Consider the following 16632-nt stretch of genomic DNA (forward strand, 5'->3'; position numbering starts at 1 on the left):
GTCGCTTCCGGGAGGCGGCAACTGGGGCAGACTGTGAACAAGAGGCTGCCTAGGACGCGGTTTGCGACGGGACAAAAGGAAAGCGTTTGTTAACGCGGAGTTCCCACAACTCTGACTTACCAGGCTCGTATCACGCACTCGTGCAGGTTTTGTTCTGGAGGCACTCTAGTTCTATTTCTGTAAAAGCCAATTATTGTTCTGAAATAGTTTCCTACATACCATATTTAGTACAACAATATTGATAAATTCTGTGTACCCTTTCAGTTCGACTAGAAAAGAACAATATGCATAGAAGAAATGAGCCACATCGCGAATGGTCATCTTTGAAAGCACGAAGATAATTTACATCAACTATGAGTTTTTCAGCCTCCTCCTTCTTCTTTTCACCTCGCTTTTTTACTCTCGTGAAAGAGATTGTATTGATTTGAAATTTCATAACAATTGCGAGTAATATTATACGTAATCTGACACGTATTACTAAGCCTGAAAAATACAGGAAGTGGACAAAAATATGGAAGCACCAAAACCACGAGTGTGATCATCTATGTACACAATAAATCAGTTTATTACACTATAAAACAAATAACTGATACGTGTTTCACATCACTTTTCGCTACCTAACTTTTGACTCGCTCTCGTCCGAATCCGTGTTCTTTTGCTCACACATACATTTGCTCTCCTCCATGATTCTCGATATTTCACATCATCGTCACGGAAGCACCTTATTTATGGTGACGTATGGATAAAAAGTATGGATGAAAAGTATATTTTGGACATTAATATGGGGTGTGTTCAGCTTCTGTCCTTATTCTGCCCATAGAGGAATGGCAATCCATTCTTCTCAAGGGCAGAAACCAGAGTAGGTAACGATGATGGATGTGGTGCCTGTTCCACTGGGCCGGGTCGTGGCTCTGGGCAGGTCAGTCCATTTCAGTAATGTTACTGTCCACAAATTATTGCCTCACAGATGCTGCTTCCTGACAGGGTGCATTGTCATGGTGATAAAATCATTGTCTCCGAACTGTATCTCTACTTTACGCAGCACACACTGCTGTAAAATGTGTTCATATCCTTCCGCATTAAGCGTTTTCTAAGTGCAATAAGAGTACCACACCGTAGCCACGAAGTAAGCCCCATACCGTAACACCTCCTCCCCCATACTTCATCGTTGGCACTACACGATATAACAAGTAATGTTCTACAGGCTTTCGCCGAACCCAGAGCATTCATCGGGTTGCCACAACGTGTAGCGTCATTCATAGCGCCAAATCACTCATTTCCATTCGTCCACTGACCAGTGGCGTCGCTCTTTACACCACTTCAAGCGTCCCTGATGAGGAGCTGCTCGCCCACTGTACCTGCACCGCTGACGACGTGCACAGCCGGAGTGCTCTAGTTAGGCTGCTGACGGGCTTTGGTGGTGTGTTGCAGGGCGACCTGGTATGGTTCGACCCGGGCGTTGGGCACGCGCTTCCGGGCGAGGTGCTCGAGTACCACCGCGCCGCGCAAGTGCTCTCCGTGCAGGCGGTCATCAGCGGGAAGGTAAGGCCCTGCCTTCACTACTCTTTGTTGCTGCCACTCTCTTACCTCATGTTCTGCAGAATATCGCTGTATCTGCTCAGCTTGTAAGCTGAATAACAGCGCCGTCCCTATGGAACGTTTCAACACTTTCCTATTTTCATTTTCTGATGAAAATTGCAGTATGTAAAGGAATGGTCGAAACGTTGGATTTACACGGCTCTGTTACTCACTTGACAACCTAGATAAGATTTAAACACCAAACTTCCCTGAAAAATGGAGTACCGGTATCCGCTTTCACTTCGTGCTGATACCTGCAATGTCTTCGAAGTCTTAACTCGAATAATTTTTAACAGTTTTTATTCAAGATAAAGTGGACAGTATGATTTTAAAGAAGAGTATAATTTATAAAGAGCCTGTAGTTCAAACTACGTGTACCATAACAGCTTGCAAAGTTGATGGGCTCATATCCGCTTTGATAATTTCGCATTAGGCAATACCTGTGTGTCTGTTTATTGAATACTTTTTGATGGCAGAGCCTCAAAAGAGAACCACATTCACCTACACAGGTCAATTTTTCTGCAAGGGCAGTTCAACGAATGAAATACCAGTATTATGTAACTATATGAAGTTTTCTTGAATGAGATTTTCACTCTGCAGCGCAGCGTGCGCTGATATGAAACTTCCTGGCAGATTAAAACTGTGTGCCGGACCCAGACTCGAACTCGGGACCTTTGCCTATCCCGAATTCGAGTCTCGGTCCGGCACACAGTTTTAATCCGCCAGGAAGTTTGAAGTTTTCTTGTTTATTTCGCAAAGAAGTTAGTACTCGTAGCTAGGATCTGTACTTGTCTAGTTTTTTTAGCTATTGCTGCCTACTCCAAAAATGAAAATATTTTAAGATAAAGTTTACTCTCCACAAAAACTTAATTTAATGACAATAAACTTTGTAATAGAAGAACTATACTGCTCAAAAGAATTAGGAAAACATGTTTATATGAACGTCCTGTATGATAAATCTATTTTGATGCCTGTGATACCTGTGGTCTTATTGCAGAGCGTGAGATATTCGCTTTCAACGTATGCAACAACTAAAGTCATTCGCGACACATTCGCCATCTATCGGCTGTGTTATGCATGACAGTATCAGGTAACTCCTCAGAAGGGAGTGAGTGCCGTTGTCCCAACGTTCTCTAATGAGGCACAGACACGGCATTCGTCATTTATAGATGTTGTATTCGATCAAGCATACGCAGTGCGATATATCAGTGCACTGCAAGTTGCAAGAACAACGTGTTTGATCCAAGAAGGATGGACTTTCCATATTGTTACTGCACATGCCAATGTCTCTCCATAGGTTATGGACACGCTCTAGAGTTGACAGATATGTATATAAGCCGAGTGGTCAAGGTCGCCGATGCGTTACAGCCCCACGTGAATTTCGACATCTGCCATCTCTGCGCTGCGGCATCGTACGACTACCGCCACACCATTGCAGGAAGGTCTCAGAAGTGACCGCTGTGTCCTATCTTACGACCCAGACGTCCTGTTCGAGTACCCCGCTTGACACGACAACATGTCGCAGCTCGGTTTTAGTCCCGTCGCTCCCATGTCAACTGGCAACTTCGTCAGCGGCGAGACGTGATATTCACAGGCGAGTCCAGATTTCCTCTGACGCAAGATGATGGCTGACTTCGTATGTGGATGCGCCGTGGTGAGCGGTACCTGCAAATGTTGTCGAGGAAATCAACATATTCGGCCAAGGTTCTGTGATGGTACGGGGAGACATCAATTCACAGCCGTACGGATCTTGTAGTTGTCCACGGTCGCCTCACCGACAACCAGTACATCTAACAGATCCTGTTGGACCCTGTGGTGGCTACTGCATATGGTGGTGGCCCTGAATTCCTTCTTATGCGCGATAATACCAGGGCCCATGTGGCGGGCGTCACCAGAGATGTCTTGCGAAGCCTGGACATTCAAGTAATGGAATGACCAGCGGTTAGTCCCGACCTAAACTCAATCGAGCACCGAGCTTTTGTGGGACATTCCTAACAGACGAATTCGTGCTCGTCTTATTGCACCACAGCTTCTGCAAGAACTCTCAAGGGTTCTAAAATACTGTCACTGAAGAATGGGAACGGATACCATAGGGTGACCTCCGTAGAGTTGTACGGAGCATGCTACGTTGATGTCGGGCGGTGAAAAACGCTCACAGAGGACATGAAAGTTAATTGAAGCTCTCAAAGTCCAATGAAAATCATTCAGGATGACGGGATGAATGATTATTTCCACTTTGTTTTTCGACACCTGTCAGAGATTTTAGTTCTTGTTACGGAAGTGAGCGAGGACGTAATGGTCTTTTGTTGTGCACTTAATTTGTGAAAGATAACGGTATAATTTGGTAAAATACACAGTCCACAATTATTGCTCAGTGGAGTACGGCAGATGCCCAAAATCGTGTTCCCCTAATTCTTTTGAGAAGTGTACTTTGCGAAACATTCAGTAAATGCAATGCTTCCCATGAATGTGGAAGAAAGCAATACGGTACCTGAGATTTCAACGAACGTAATCTCCGGAAATTTCGAAGTAAACCTCTCAGTGATGCACATCGCCGTCTGTAAGGATTCTAGTCGGAAAGTACTTCTCACTTTCATTAGAGAATATGCACCGAGTGAGCTGCAAATTGGCCACTTTGGCAGCGAGTTCAACCTGTCGCCACGTGACGTTCGCGGGAACGAAGAAGCGAGCGTTAGAAGTTAACGTTCCGTCTCCATCGACGTCATTAGTAACGGCAAATAGCTCAGATGAAGGAGAACTGTTGGAGGATTCGGGCGTTTTTGTTTAAAGAACTACCTAGACGTTCACTCGAAATTGTTCAGTAGAGACACCGAAACCGTCCCCTAAGCAGGATAAGAAGTGTATTCGAATCCCCCTCCCCCCTTATCCAGTGAATGCAGTGTCTGTTGCGAAGATCAACAGTTGCGACGTCGATACTTCCCGCCATATGCAACAATGAGTGAAAAATCCAGTCGTCTTGTGTTGAAATTGGAAGGCAGAGAAAGGCGCATCCGCATAATTGCAAGAGTGGCATCTCAAAGGTGAGGCTCTGGAGCGATGATTATCGGCTGCTTCGAGGTAGCTGCGGAGCTTGTTATAACAGTGCAGGGACATGGAACTAGCCACTTGTTCCTTAACTCTGCCGCCTTCATAATAGCATTCGGAACAAAGTGCGGTTCGTTTGCCGGCTTTGCGAAGTAGCGGCAGGTGTTAGCATCTCGAAGAGACAGTACCAGTACTCGTTAAATCCGCTGAGAGAAACGCAATTTCAACTCTCAGCTCTCTCCAGTCGTATAGCGCAGTGCCTTTACAGTCTTATCAAAACTAACAGATGCAAAATCTACAACAAAGGATAGGTTTTCGATTCGTGACGAACTCATATAAAAATAAAGTAGTAGTTACTAATAATCAAGACGAAGCGGAATAATTAAATTTCAAGACAAGAAATGTTGAATGCTTACAGGTTTATTCAGTAACAAATATAATAAGATAGTTCTGCACAGAACAGTGATAGCGATTCTAAATTTCCTGTGCCTTGCCTGAAACGAAGAAAGAAGCTAAAAATGAGTACGTAGACCAAAAGATTATCCCTGATAACGCAGAGAAACACGGTAATCGATCTACAGGCGTGATTTACGGTACCACCGCGATGTTGTGCTCCCCTGTAGAAGCACATCAGTTTGCAGTGGGTTTGGCCTTTTTTTCGCTCTTATATGGGGTGAGGTAACTAAAATTCTCATCTGAAATATGTTTTAACGCGTTAAAGATATTAACGGTTTATTTGCACATTGAAGTTCAGTCAGCCTGGCAACATAAAATATTAAGTGAAGTGTTTTCATGTTCGTTCTAATCACCGATTTTTAATGAACATCCTTTCTTCAAATGCAATGCTGTTTTTAGCTCCAAAATTGAAGTGATTTTTCGTAACCACACACACACACACACACACACACACACACACAAACACACACACACAAAACATTTGAATAAATTCAGACTTCGCGGCCGCCAATTGACAACGAATCAGTGAAACAAACGACTGTCAACAACATATCTGAAACTTAAATGTGCCTGTTAAGGTACAGTAACATTGCAACATTCAGAACTCGCCAATGCGCACGAGAAAATGTACGTTAAAGCTGTTATAAATCAGCAAACACAATTTATACATAGCAAACCACACCAAATAATTTTCCCAACCTAAACGTCATGATATTTTACCGATGCCCACACATCGCTTTAAACATGAAACCAATAACAACAACACATTTACACGAAAATAATAACCAAGTATAGCTCAGAAAAAATTATCTACAGCAATGACAAGAGTAAAAAACGGGAATATGTCATTGTTTTATCGGAATACGAAGTTTAGAGGTTACATTCTAAACAAAAATTCAGTTCAGTCGTTGTAAAATCGCGTGTTGTAGATGAGATGCCGTACTAATATAGATTTGTGCTGATTTCTGTTGGCAGCAGTAGGGCATACATTATGGAGAAAGGTATGTTCATATGTAAGCTAGACAATAAAAATATATGCTGTCAACGTGTATAATTTCGGAAACAATAAAAGAAAAAAAAAATCAGTTCAGATGCCACAACTGTGGTGGAACGTGCTTGGGAATTAAGCCGAACAAAAATCGTGTTCATAAAAGGCGATCACTTAGTAATTCATTATTGTGTAGATTCATGGTAGAGGTTTTACAATTAGCGTTCCTGTTTTTAGTCTGTTATCGAGTTACCACTGGACACTGTCTTAAACACGGTCCACGGTGTAAGGCAAGATTTCATCTGGCAGCAAGCTCGCGGTCACGTTCTCGCGTCGTTAGCAACTGCGGCGCTGAGCTCTCAACTGCCTCGCGGCTTCATCGCGCTCGGCGAGTGGCGGCGCCGCTACAGGCTTCCGAATCGCCGCCATCTGCAAGGCCGGTCACGACAAAGCTGCAGACAGAAGTGACGACAGCTCTCCCTTTCGTTTCCAGGCGCTCTGGAGGCCTTGAGCGCGTCTCACTGGAGAAGAATCTCTTGTGACGGTGCCAGCACCGTAAAAACAAGATCCTGAAAGCACCCTGCACGTAGTGGGAGAGTTCTTCTCGCGACAGTGTAACCCCGCCAACTTACCATAATGATTCTGTAGTTCTATTAACAAATAGATTCGAGTTACGAGTAGACACTAAGTGAAATACATAATTCATTTTGCCTCTTTACCTTCTCGAACAAGGTAAACAGAGCACATGAGAGCTCTAAAGAGGGACGCCACACATTCAACTTCCGCAGCGCACCTGATGAACAAAAACCATAACCCCACTAATATGGAAAGTGATCCACACATCCTGAAACACAGCAACAGTTCATACTGAAAACTAACAATAGAAGAAAATTATAACATACAAAAAACTACAGCCGAAACGTAATAAACGAAGACACATCACTTTGCAATAGCACACTCTGTACCTCTCTAACACACACACACACACACACACAAAACCACTCCCCCATATATATATAAGTATAAAGTATAAGTAAGGAACACAAATCGTCAGAATTCCCGCTACAATTTTCATAACCTTCTCGCGAAGCGCGATACACTTATCGCGCCACACGCGAACAGCAAGATGGCATAATGTTCTATATTACGAAAAGGTGCGAAAATTATGTTCTTCTGTTTCTAAAAGTAGCTGCAAGCTGTCCAACGAACGTGAGTACAAGACAACTACTTTGGAACCTAGTACACACCAAAACTGTATCCAGAACACTACCGAAATCCCAGTTGTAAACGCTGACATATGTAAGTTCACATTTTGTATTTGTTTACCTACAGCCACTCATATAGCTGTAGGTGACACGATGTATGTCGAGGAAAACAGCAATAAAAAAACACAGAAAATATGGCGAGAACAGCGGCTACAATCGTAAAACCATGCTGTGACGTATAGCAAATAAGGTATTATGAAATTATTCACAGAAAACAATATTTGGAACCAAACAGTAAACATATAATCATGTTTTACAATGTTTTATAAATATGCTGTTTCTGCGTTTTAGAATCAAACAATCCACTGATGATGGCGATGGTTGTAGCTTAAACTAGTTTGGGAATAAGTAAACAAATAATAAAAGTTTTATGCCAAGGCGGACCCACACTATACTGCAGAGTGAAAACTGAGAAATATCTCACGATATGATAGTCATATCCGACACGAAGTGAAGCGACATGTTCTGCCTTTGAATTTTTTTATGTCATTTAATTTTTTATACACTCACTGTACAAATCACTAGAACGTGCGCGACAGAAAATGCTGTACACCCTTACGGATTCGCCCTGTTCTATTCATGGATAGTCGCCTGGAAAAATAACTTGCTTGTGTGTGAGGTGTGATTCATATATACTCTTATCTTTTATCTTGTGCACATGTCTCAGAGGGAGATCGACAGATTGTTTCCAAGTCTTTCTTCTAGAGGTGATAGATCACGGCATGGTGAACAACTTTTGTTGGAGACCAAGTGTTGCCTGACGCTTGCTGGCGCGCAAGGCGTCTTTTATAATTAATTATGCCCTTGAGAAGCGGTAGCACGTAGGCACTCTGCAGGGTTCATATGTAATCTGTGTTGCCTATAATCTAGTCATCTGCTTCACGTAAAAAGCGGTACGTCGATCTTCTAAAACATATTTTTCTGCGAAGAGACGCTCGTTCCTAAGGTTTCTTTGTGGCAAATCAATCTTATCACTTACCGGGATACGCAGTACGCAGATGCAGCACACTTACTTAGTAGACCTTGCTACGGCTATGAAATCTCGTCGTCCCAGAGCAGACGAATTCAATAAAACGATGCCTAGTGTAGTTGGGATGCGTCAGGGAACATTTTATCTCTGACAAAAGTTGTTCCTCGTGACGTGATCTATCATCCCTAGATATCTGTCGCATTGACTTTGATACACCCTGTATATATTCCTAATAGAATACGGTTTTTTAAGATTATCGCTAAATTTCTACTATTGTTAGGGTCTCTGCAAATTCAAATTGTGATTCGGCTAAACTGCTCTTTCTGTATCTAAAGTCCTCTCGTTGCATACAGAAAGAGGTCGTGCCAAGCACCCTAAGACAATATTTAAACGTAGAAATGGTTCGCAAGCGAAACGTCAGATGTCTTTGTGAAATTCGCTCAGAGTTTCATCGGAGCAACAGACCGATATCTTTACGTATGACGGACACACGGCTGAAACATGACTGCAACCTGCTATTTATACCCGTTTGTGTGAAAAGCACTTGTTACACTGATATAAATGGGAGGATGCGGTCATAGCTCAGTTGAGTTCGACAAACGTGAATATATCGGTCACTTTTTTTCCGGTGCGTATTTCACGAAGTCGTCGGACGTTTTGACGAAGAACTATTTCTACTGCTAGTCCGTCGAGAATGTCTTAAGGAACACAGTATTTTATGTTAGTGATAGCACTGAATCAGGTTTGTAAGTCTTCAGCTTGCTGGCGAATGTACTATTTCATATGAAGTGTCCAACACGACTTGGCGGTGGGATCCGAAGGTATCCATCCACTCATTTGGATAGAATACAAAGTAACCATGTAGCTCCAGTTGGCCTTTGTTGCGTCTCCACCGTCGGGGCACTTATTACGAAATTCTTGCGCTTCAACAGCACTCAACAATAAGCCTTGGTTCAAATGGCTCTGAGCACTATGGGACTTAACATCTATGGTCATCAGTCCCCTAGAACTTAGAACTACTTAAACCTAACTAACCTAAGGACATCACACAACACCCATCCATCACGAGGAAGAGAAAATCCCTGACCCCGCCGGGAATCGAACCCGGGAACCCGGGCGTGGGAAGCGAGAACGCTACCGCACGACCACGAGCTGCTCTGTATATTTGTCTGTATATTTGTCAGACCCCAAATAAAATCACAGATGCTTCCATGAAGTTGCGTTTAGTTTGTCTTTGCGTTTCATGCTATTCCATAAAGTTTATCGTTCGCGTAATGAGCCAGGTAGTAATTTCTTCACATTAAGTGCGCCAGCACACCTTTAAAATCGAAACGCAGGTTCTGGTGTATATAATTTCTCTTCAAGTCTGTCGTGGCACCGTCTCGCCGCTAAGAGATACTCGGGACCACAACAAGTTGCGACCTCTGGAATTGCCTGGCCACCTACCAATTACTTTCGAACGCAATTAAGTTTTCCAGCACTGAAATTATTCAGAGATAAAAAGTAAACGGTCCTCTCTCAATGCAAACAAGCCCCTGCACTCTCTCAGGCAGTAAAATAAAAAATAACTTCCAGGTTTGTACAACGTATCGCACTTTCATTTCTAGCAAATGGCTGATTCCAGCTTTTGCTCTGAATATCGAATACCACGGTATAATATCCGGAAGTAAACATGAAAGTCATTTATTGGCAGGTAATGAAATAAAAGGATTCATTACTTGAAGCACTCAGATCTTCAGCTTGTTTCGATTGGCCCTCCACAAGTTCATCATTTAGAGAAGACGTCAGATACTGTCCTTCCTCTTTATTTAACCAGATCATGCATTTCCTCCTTTTGCAACAAAAGTCTGCTTATTACGCACTAGTCCTCGCTATGTAAACGGGGTGGGTGGTGCTAGAAGCAGCAATATTCAAATTCCTATCGAGCCTCACTGAGAATTTTCGCAGTTTCGTTAAATCACAAAAGCCTGCGACTGAAGGATGATTCCTACACCAAAGCCTCAGCCGGTATAATTTCCCAACCAGATTCGGATGATTTAATATTGTGTCTCTAATGACCTCGAATTAAAGACCACGGTTTTCAGAATTTTGTGTGGCGTCATGGCTGCCTAGTTGGCTGTTTGGAAATCAACGTACGTGTGTGAAATGAGGCTGTTTCGTTCTATAGGGCTGTCAGAAACAGTGTGAAAAGCACGTCAAGCTGTTGTAAGATAGGTTGCGCTGAGAAATAATTGTTCAGAAAAAATTCGATACGTTGCGCCGTTTTCGAATTAATTAGCGTCGAAGTTAGCCAATCAGTTGGCTGCGCGCGCAAATTCAACCGGCCCGCCGCAGACGGTGTCGTCAAACGTGTTCTTCGTTTGGTTTCCTAAAACCGAGCAAGAAAGCGATGCAAAAATAGGACACGGGACATTAGGGGGATCGAACCCAAGGCTGATTGACTAACTTCAATACTAATTATCTCGGAAACATCGCAAGGTATCGAGTTTCATTTTTAACAATTATTTGTCAGCATAACCTATCCCGCAAAACCCTTGCAAGCATCTCAGACTTCTTCTGACCACGCTCTATATTGTGCGACCAATCCCAGATAAAGAATATTCTCTCTCTCTCTCTCTCTCTCTCTCTCTCTCTCTCTCTCTCTCTCTCTCCATCTATCCCATCCATCCATCCCGCTCTTCCTTCTCCACACACATACAGTGTCTGGTGTTCATCCCCAAGAGACGTCAGATATCATTTCTTTTGTGCTTCTGCAGGTATTTTTTAATTTCCTGATGTGGTGGATTCTTCCCTAATAAACGCTATTTGTGGACTGTATCATGTGACGCCATGTGAAGATGGGAAAAGTGATATTGATTCACATAATAAGTAATACGTAAAACAAATTGTAATTTTATGTGTCCAATTGATACAGTAACCTGTCGTCCTGAATTATGTTGTCTGTGGCTTCCCTATATCACTTGAGGGGAATCCCGGGATGGTCCATCTGATCAAGCTACGACCGTTTCCTTCCCAGTACTTGACCTGTCAGAGCTAATGCTGCATCTCAGATGATGTGAGCGTCGACAGGACGTTGAACCCTGGCCTTCTAGCCTTCCTTTCGTCCTAGCGACCGTGGTCCAAGCGACCACCTGTTGGTGGAGGGCGTGCCCGCCGTCGCACCGCACACAATCGGCCATTTGCATTGTAACGCGTTCTTGCCCCCACTACCGCAACTTTCCCCGCGAAGTTGCCTTGCACCTCTTGGGCGGCCACCTCCGAGCTTTTCTGTATTGTTAATTCCGACATATAATTAAGCTACCAAGTTCGAGTTTAATAAATTTCCTTCAGACAAAAAAACTTCTTTGTAATGCCTGACAGTGGCAGGAATGGAGAAAGCGGCCGTTACGTAATTTAATAAATTTTTTAAAAGAATTACAGAAATATTTTGATGCCTAGACCGGATTTACATAAAACATTTAAAATAAGATCACCAATTAGTTTCGGCCATAAGTAACAATCATCTTCTGATCATGTATATGCAAAATGCAGGTTGAATACGAACTGGACATACCAGTAGAATCATCATGCGTTCGTGTAGAAAGCAGCATGAATAAAAACACTTTTCTGAACAGCAACAAAAAGACTGAGCCAATCAGTATACTATGTTCTTACAAGTTGAAGAAACCGACTATGTCAGTGAAACTCACATCAATCAGTAACTGGCAAGGGATACACCCGGTTTGTTCGACCTACTCCTAACAATATGGTGAACCGCCTGGCTCAGTCCTGTCGTTGCTGTTCAAGATTTTTTTTTCTTATTCGTGTTGGTTTCTTGACGAACGCATGATGAACCAGTTAGTGTTCGACCTGCATTTTGCATACGCATGATATGAATACGTCTATTACTTACAACCGAAACTAGCCAGTCGTCTTTCTTAATTGTTTTATGGAAATGCGGTCTAGGCATTAAAAGACTTTTGTAATTTTTTTTAAAATTTCAATAAAAAATCTTTTGTTCGCAAATCGGCACAGATTAGAAAGCACAATCGTGCGAATTTCAGCTACCCGTTTTCTCGCAAGATATCCTGCGAACCATGTATGAATTCAACGCAAATTCAGTATTCGTAGAGTTCCGAAAAGCCTTCGACAGAATATCCACTGCAGAATGTTTACCAAGATCCAGACAAGAAGTACCCTCCACCAAGCACCGTACGGTGGTTTGCGGCGTGTGTCTGTAGAAATCGGATTCCTAGTTATCTCCCTGAACTCTTTTGTGTCCTGCATTGTGCGGCGCTAGTTAAGGACGTAGACTCTTCGGGAGGACTACGTTTCAGTCCCCATTTGCGGTTTCTGTTTAGGTTTTCAGTGGTTTCCCCAGTTCACTTAAACCGAATATTGGAATCCTTCCACAGCTGCTACCCTGATTTACCGTTCTTCAACTAAGCTAGTGCTCAACCAATTGCCTTGTCTTTGACGAGGCGTTGAATCCTGATCTTCCTTCCTTCCTCACTCGTGCGTTTAATCGTTGTTTCAACTATTTATGCAGTGTGTGGCTCACGGAGGAACTTGAAAATACGTTTCATGCAACCCATATTTAGTTTCATCCTTTCATTAACAGTACAGAGTAACCCACCGCCTTGAAACGTAAGGTGGGTCGGATGCTTCTGAATGCAACAGCAAACACTTCTCAGTATTGCAACATTATTCGTATACGGTTGTTAATGCTTTTTTTAAATAATATAAAGAACATAATATAAAAATGTCTCTAAAGTTGCAGTGAATTGACTGCTTAACAGTTGTTAAAATGGTTCTATACAATTTGTTTCTGCTTAGCTGATGAGAATATAATTTATATATGCAAATATCAAAGAAAAATAAAATAAAATGTAATACAATGAGCGTGGTGGAAATGATTTGCAGTATGTAGAGGGAAGCGATATACTGTATCTGGATGTGTGATATAGTCTATGTAGCATGTTGGTTGGTTGTGGCCTACTTCCACCTATTTCAGGTAAGAAGGTCTCGGTAGAACCTCGAGCTATTCTCATCTGAAATGTTTTGTGCTTATGTATGTTTACTATGTTTGTGTGTACTGGTATATTACTGGGAATGTTGCAAGTCAGGACACTACATGATATTCAGCAGCTGTTTGTTTGTCCTATTGTTGGTAGTTGCGGTATATTCTATGTGATACGTTAGATACAAGCACCTGGCATTATACAGATTAAATACTGACTGAGCATTTGACATGTGGAATACATGAATTTTAACTTTACATGAGAAATATACTTACGTTTGTAAATTTGTTAGTAGAAGAAGAATGTAGTTCACTGCTACTTGAGTGTATTATTCCTTAAAGAATAGTCTATCTACTGTGCGTGACTACAGGTAAATGTTGGATAAAATCTCAATGAACTCTCAACAGACTTCGTGAAATTTTTCGTGGCGCTGTTCTGTCTTGAGGAGATTTATAGCTACCTGAAGTGGTCAGCGTTGCGTAACTTATTGATAAACCGTACATAGACAGCTTCATCAAAGTTACGGAAGTATCTAAACAAACACGATAACTCTGTACAGGAGTAATTTTCGGCCAGGTTAATTTTAAAGCAACGCCATTCAAACTACTATTATTGGTGTTCACCAAGTAGGCGGTGACTGTTCGAGAAGCTTCTAAGTTTGAAGAATGACTTCAGGACCGCAGGTATACACTCTTGGGAGGTAGATGACTGTTAACGACCAGCCGTGTAATGACGATCTAATAAATCTCAGAACTCGCTGGTACGGCAGACACGGCGTTTTGTAGGAACGGCCGTTCAGGGGCTGCTGTTTCCTTGCTGGAACCAAGTTTTTAAATACGACCAGCAGGAACCAAGTTTTTAAATACGACCAGCAGGGTCACGCAGCCTCACTTTCGTCGTTGTCGTGGAGCAGCCAACACGTAGCGTCCGTGGCCACAGCACAAGATCTCGTGAACAACCGTCAGCTGCCGTCGGTCCAACGCTATGGCCATGGCTTACAGGCAAGGTCACGCGCGACCCTCCTGCACTCTTGCTCCTCTCTTGCTCGTCTCAACCTTACAGGGTTTTATTATATACAATTTTGTGAGTCTTATATCGCATTCAAGGATTCGACGATGGGCTCTTCTCATTGTTACGATTGTTGTATTACCCTTTCCATTCACCTACATCCCCATTATTAGCTTCGACAAATCACTGTTCAAAGTGACTGCTTGATTCACACCTGTAAGTAAGATCAAGTCAGATGCTTCAAAAGCGACACCTTCATTTGGTTTCATTTGTTACCGAAAGAGTGGATAGGCGAGGTGTGACACCACAAGTCTCTTAGTGTTCGGGACAGTTCAAAAATGGTTCAAATGGCTCTGAGCACTATGGGACTTAACATCTGTGGTCATCAGTGCCCTAGAACTTAGAACTACTTAAACCTAACTAACCTAAGGACATCACACACATCCATGTCCGAGGCAGGATTCGAACCTGAGACCTTAGCAGTCGCGTGGTTCCCGACTGAAGCGCCTAGAACCGCTCGGCCACATCGGCCTGCTACAACTTATCGCTCAAGGAAAAGGCAATTTTGTTGTAGAGAACCGTATGTCGTACCACTATAATGTGTGTCCCGAGAAGAACACGCAGTGATCAGGGAGGTAAATTATTTGTTATCGTAAACAGCCTAGTGAGGATCAAACGTTGGTATACGCCAAATAGTTGACGATATTCTCCAGTTTGTCTATAAAAGTTTTCAAATTGATTATTATTGTTTTTTCGCGCTCAAGTAAGAGACTTGTCACAGTAGTTGCTTAAAAGCTAGCGCCTTTTCTAATCTACGTAACGTAATCACCTTAGCGTTGGTAGCAATTAGTAGCCATTCAAATATTTTAAGCGATGAACTGTGTGATCAGACAATTATAAGGGACCACTGGTGCTGGGCTGCCCGTGGAGCTTTGGAACTCATGAGTGGTTCCTTCCACTGATCTCATGCGACTTTTCGCAACCACCTTCCGCAACGCTCGACGGTCTCAATCCGACAGTACTCGTACGTAAGATCCGCCTGCTCTTGGTTTAGCTGTAATCGTTTCTTCGCTTTTCCTCTGTACAGTCACATCACCAACAGTCGACTTGGATAACTTTAGAAGTGTTGAAATGTCCCTGATGCATGAGTTGCGCCATGCAAATACTCGACAGTAAAGATATACGGCCGGCCGTTGTGGCCAAGCGGTTCTACGCGCTTCAGTCTGGAACCTCGCAACGGTCGCAGGTTCGAATCCTGCCTCGGGGATGGATGTGTGTGATGTCCTTAGGTTAGTTAGGTTTCAGTAGTTCTAAGTTTTAGGGGACTAATGACCTCAGATGTTAAGTCCCATAGTGCTCAGAGCCACTTGAACCATAGATACGCGCGGATATGACTTCCAATGACTAGTCCATGTTCGAAGTCGCAGAGCTCTCCTGAGCGACCCATTCTGATGTTAGTGTTTCTCTACTGTCAATACAATACAGGGGGAGGGTGGGGGAAGGATGGATGGGGACGGGGAGGGGAAGAGAGGGCTGGTGACACGGAGAACATCCGTTAACTCTCTACCACTAACATTGCAAAATCGAATCAACAATCCAACCGCGTGAAGATACCAGACCGTGAAGATACGAGATAAAGGCCAGAAAAAGAAGAAAATAAGAATGTCATTGCTACAGTAATTGAACACGTAAATTCTGAATATTTTTTATCTAGCCCTGAAATGCAGTTTATAAATACCAGAGACGTACTGCCAGATAACGAATTTCTACCTCAGAGGCACAAATGAGTTTGTTGAAATTAAGTTTATCAATAATAAGGATTCGTAATCAAAACCACTGTATCATTATAGGCTGCAATACTTTACAACTATTACCGAATCAAACACACTTCTAGGAAGTACTTTCATGCGATTCTTCGTAGTACGTAATTCATATGGCAACAAAACTCGTATGACTACCAAAAGCGTTGCCACGTTCTGCTGAACGTTCTTTGCGTCTCTTTCCGTCATTGTATCGCTACGGACTTCGACTACTGCACAACTAACTGCTGGCTCCTTAATGCTCGCAGCAGATGATAATGCCTCACTACAAATTAGTAGTGCCTACGCGCCACATTAAATTTCCAGTGTAAATGGCTCTGAGCACTATGCGACTTAACTTCTGAGGTCATCAGTCGCCTAGAACCTAGAACTAATTAAACCTAACTAACCTAAGGACATCACACACATCCATGCCCGAGGCAGGATTCGAACCTGCGACCGTAACGGTCGCTCGGTTCCAGACTGCAGCGCCTAGAACCGCACGGCCACTCCAGCCGGCAAA

At 42.9% G+C, this 16632-nt stretch overlaps 1 protein-coding gene across 1 annotated transcript in view; it reads left to right on the forward strand.

The window, feature by feature from the left end:
* The window catches only part of LOC124589362 (unconventional myosin-XV), a 931914-nt gene that overhangs the window by 437802 nt on the left and 477480 nt on the right, over positions 1-16632 (forward strand). Inside the window, exon 3 of the mRNA XM_047131550.1 lies at positions 1432-1542. Coding sequence (XP_046987506.1) covers positions 1432-1542 — 111 coding nt within the window. The remainder of the gene's footprint in view (positions 1-1431; positions 1543-16632) is intronic.

Source organism: Schistocerca americana, chromosome 2 (assembly GCF_021461395.2).
Source record: "Schistocerca americana isolate TAMUIC-IGC-003095 chromosome 2, iqSchAmer2.1, whole genome shotgun sequence".
Classification (NCBI taxonomy): Eukaryota; Metazoa; Arthropoda; class Insecta; order Orthoptera; family Acrididae; genus Schistocerca; species Schistocerca americana.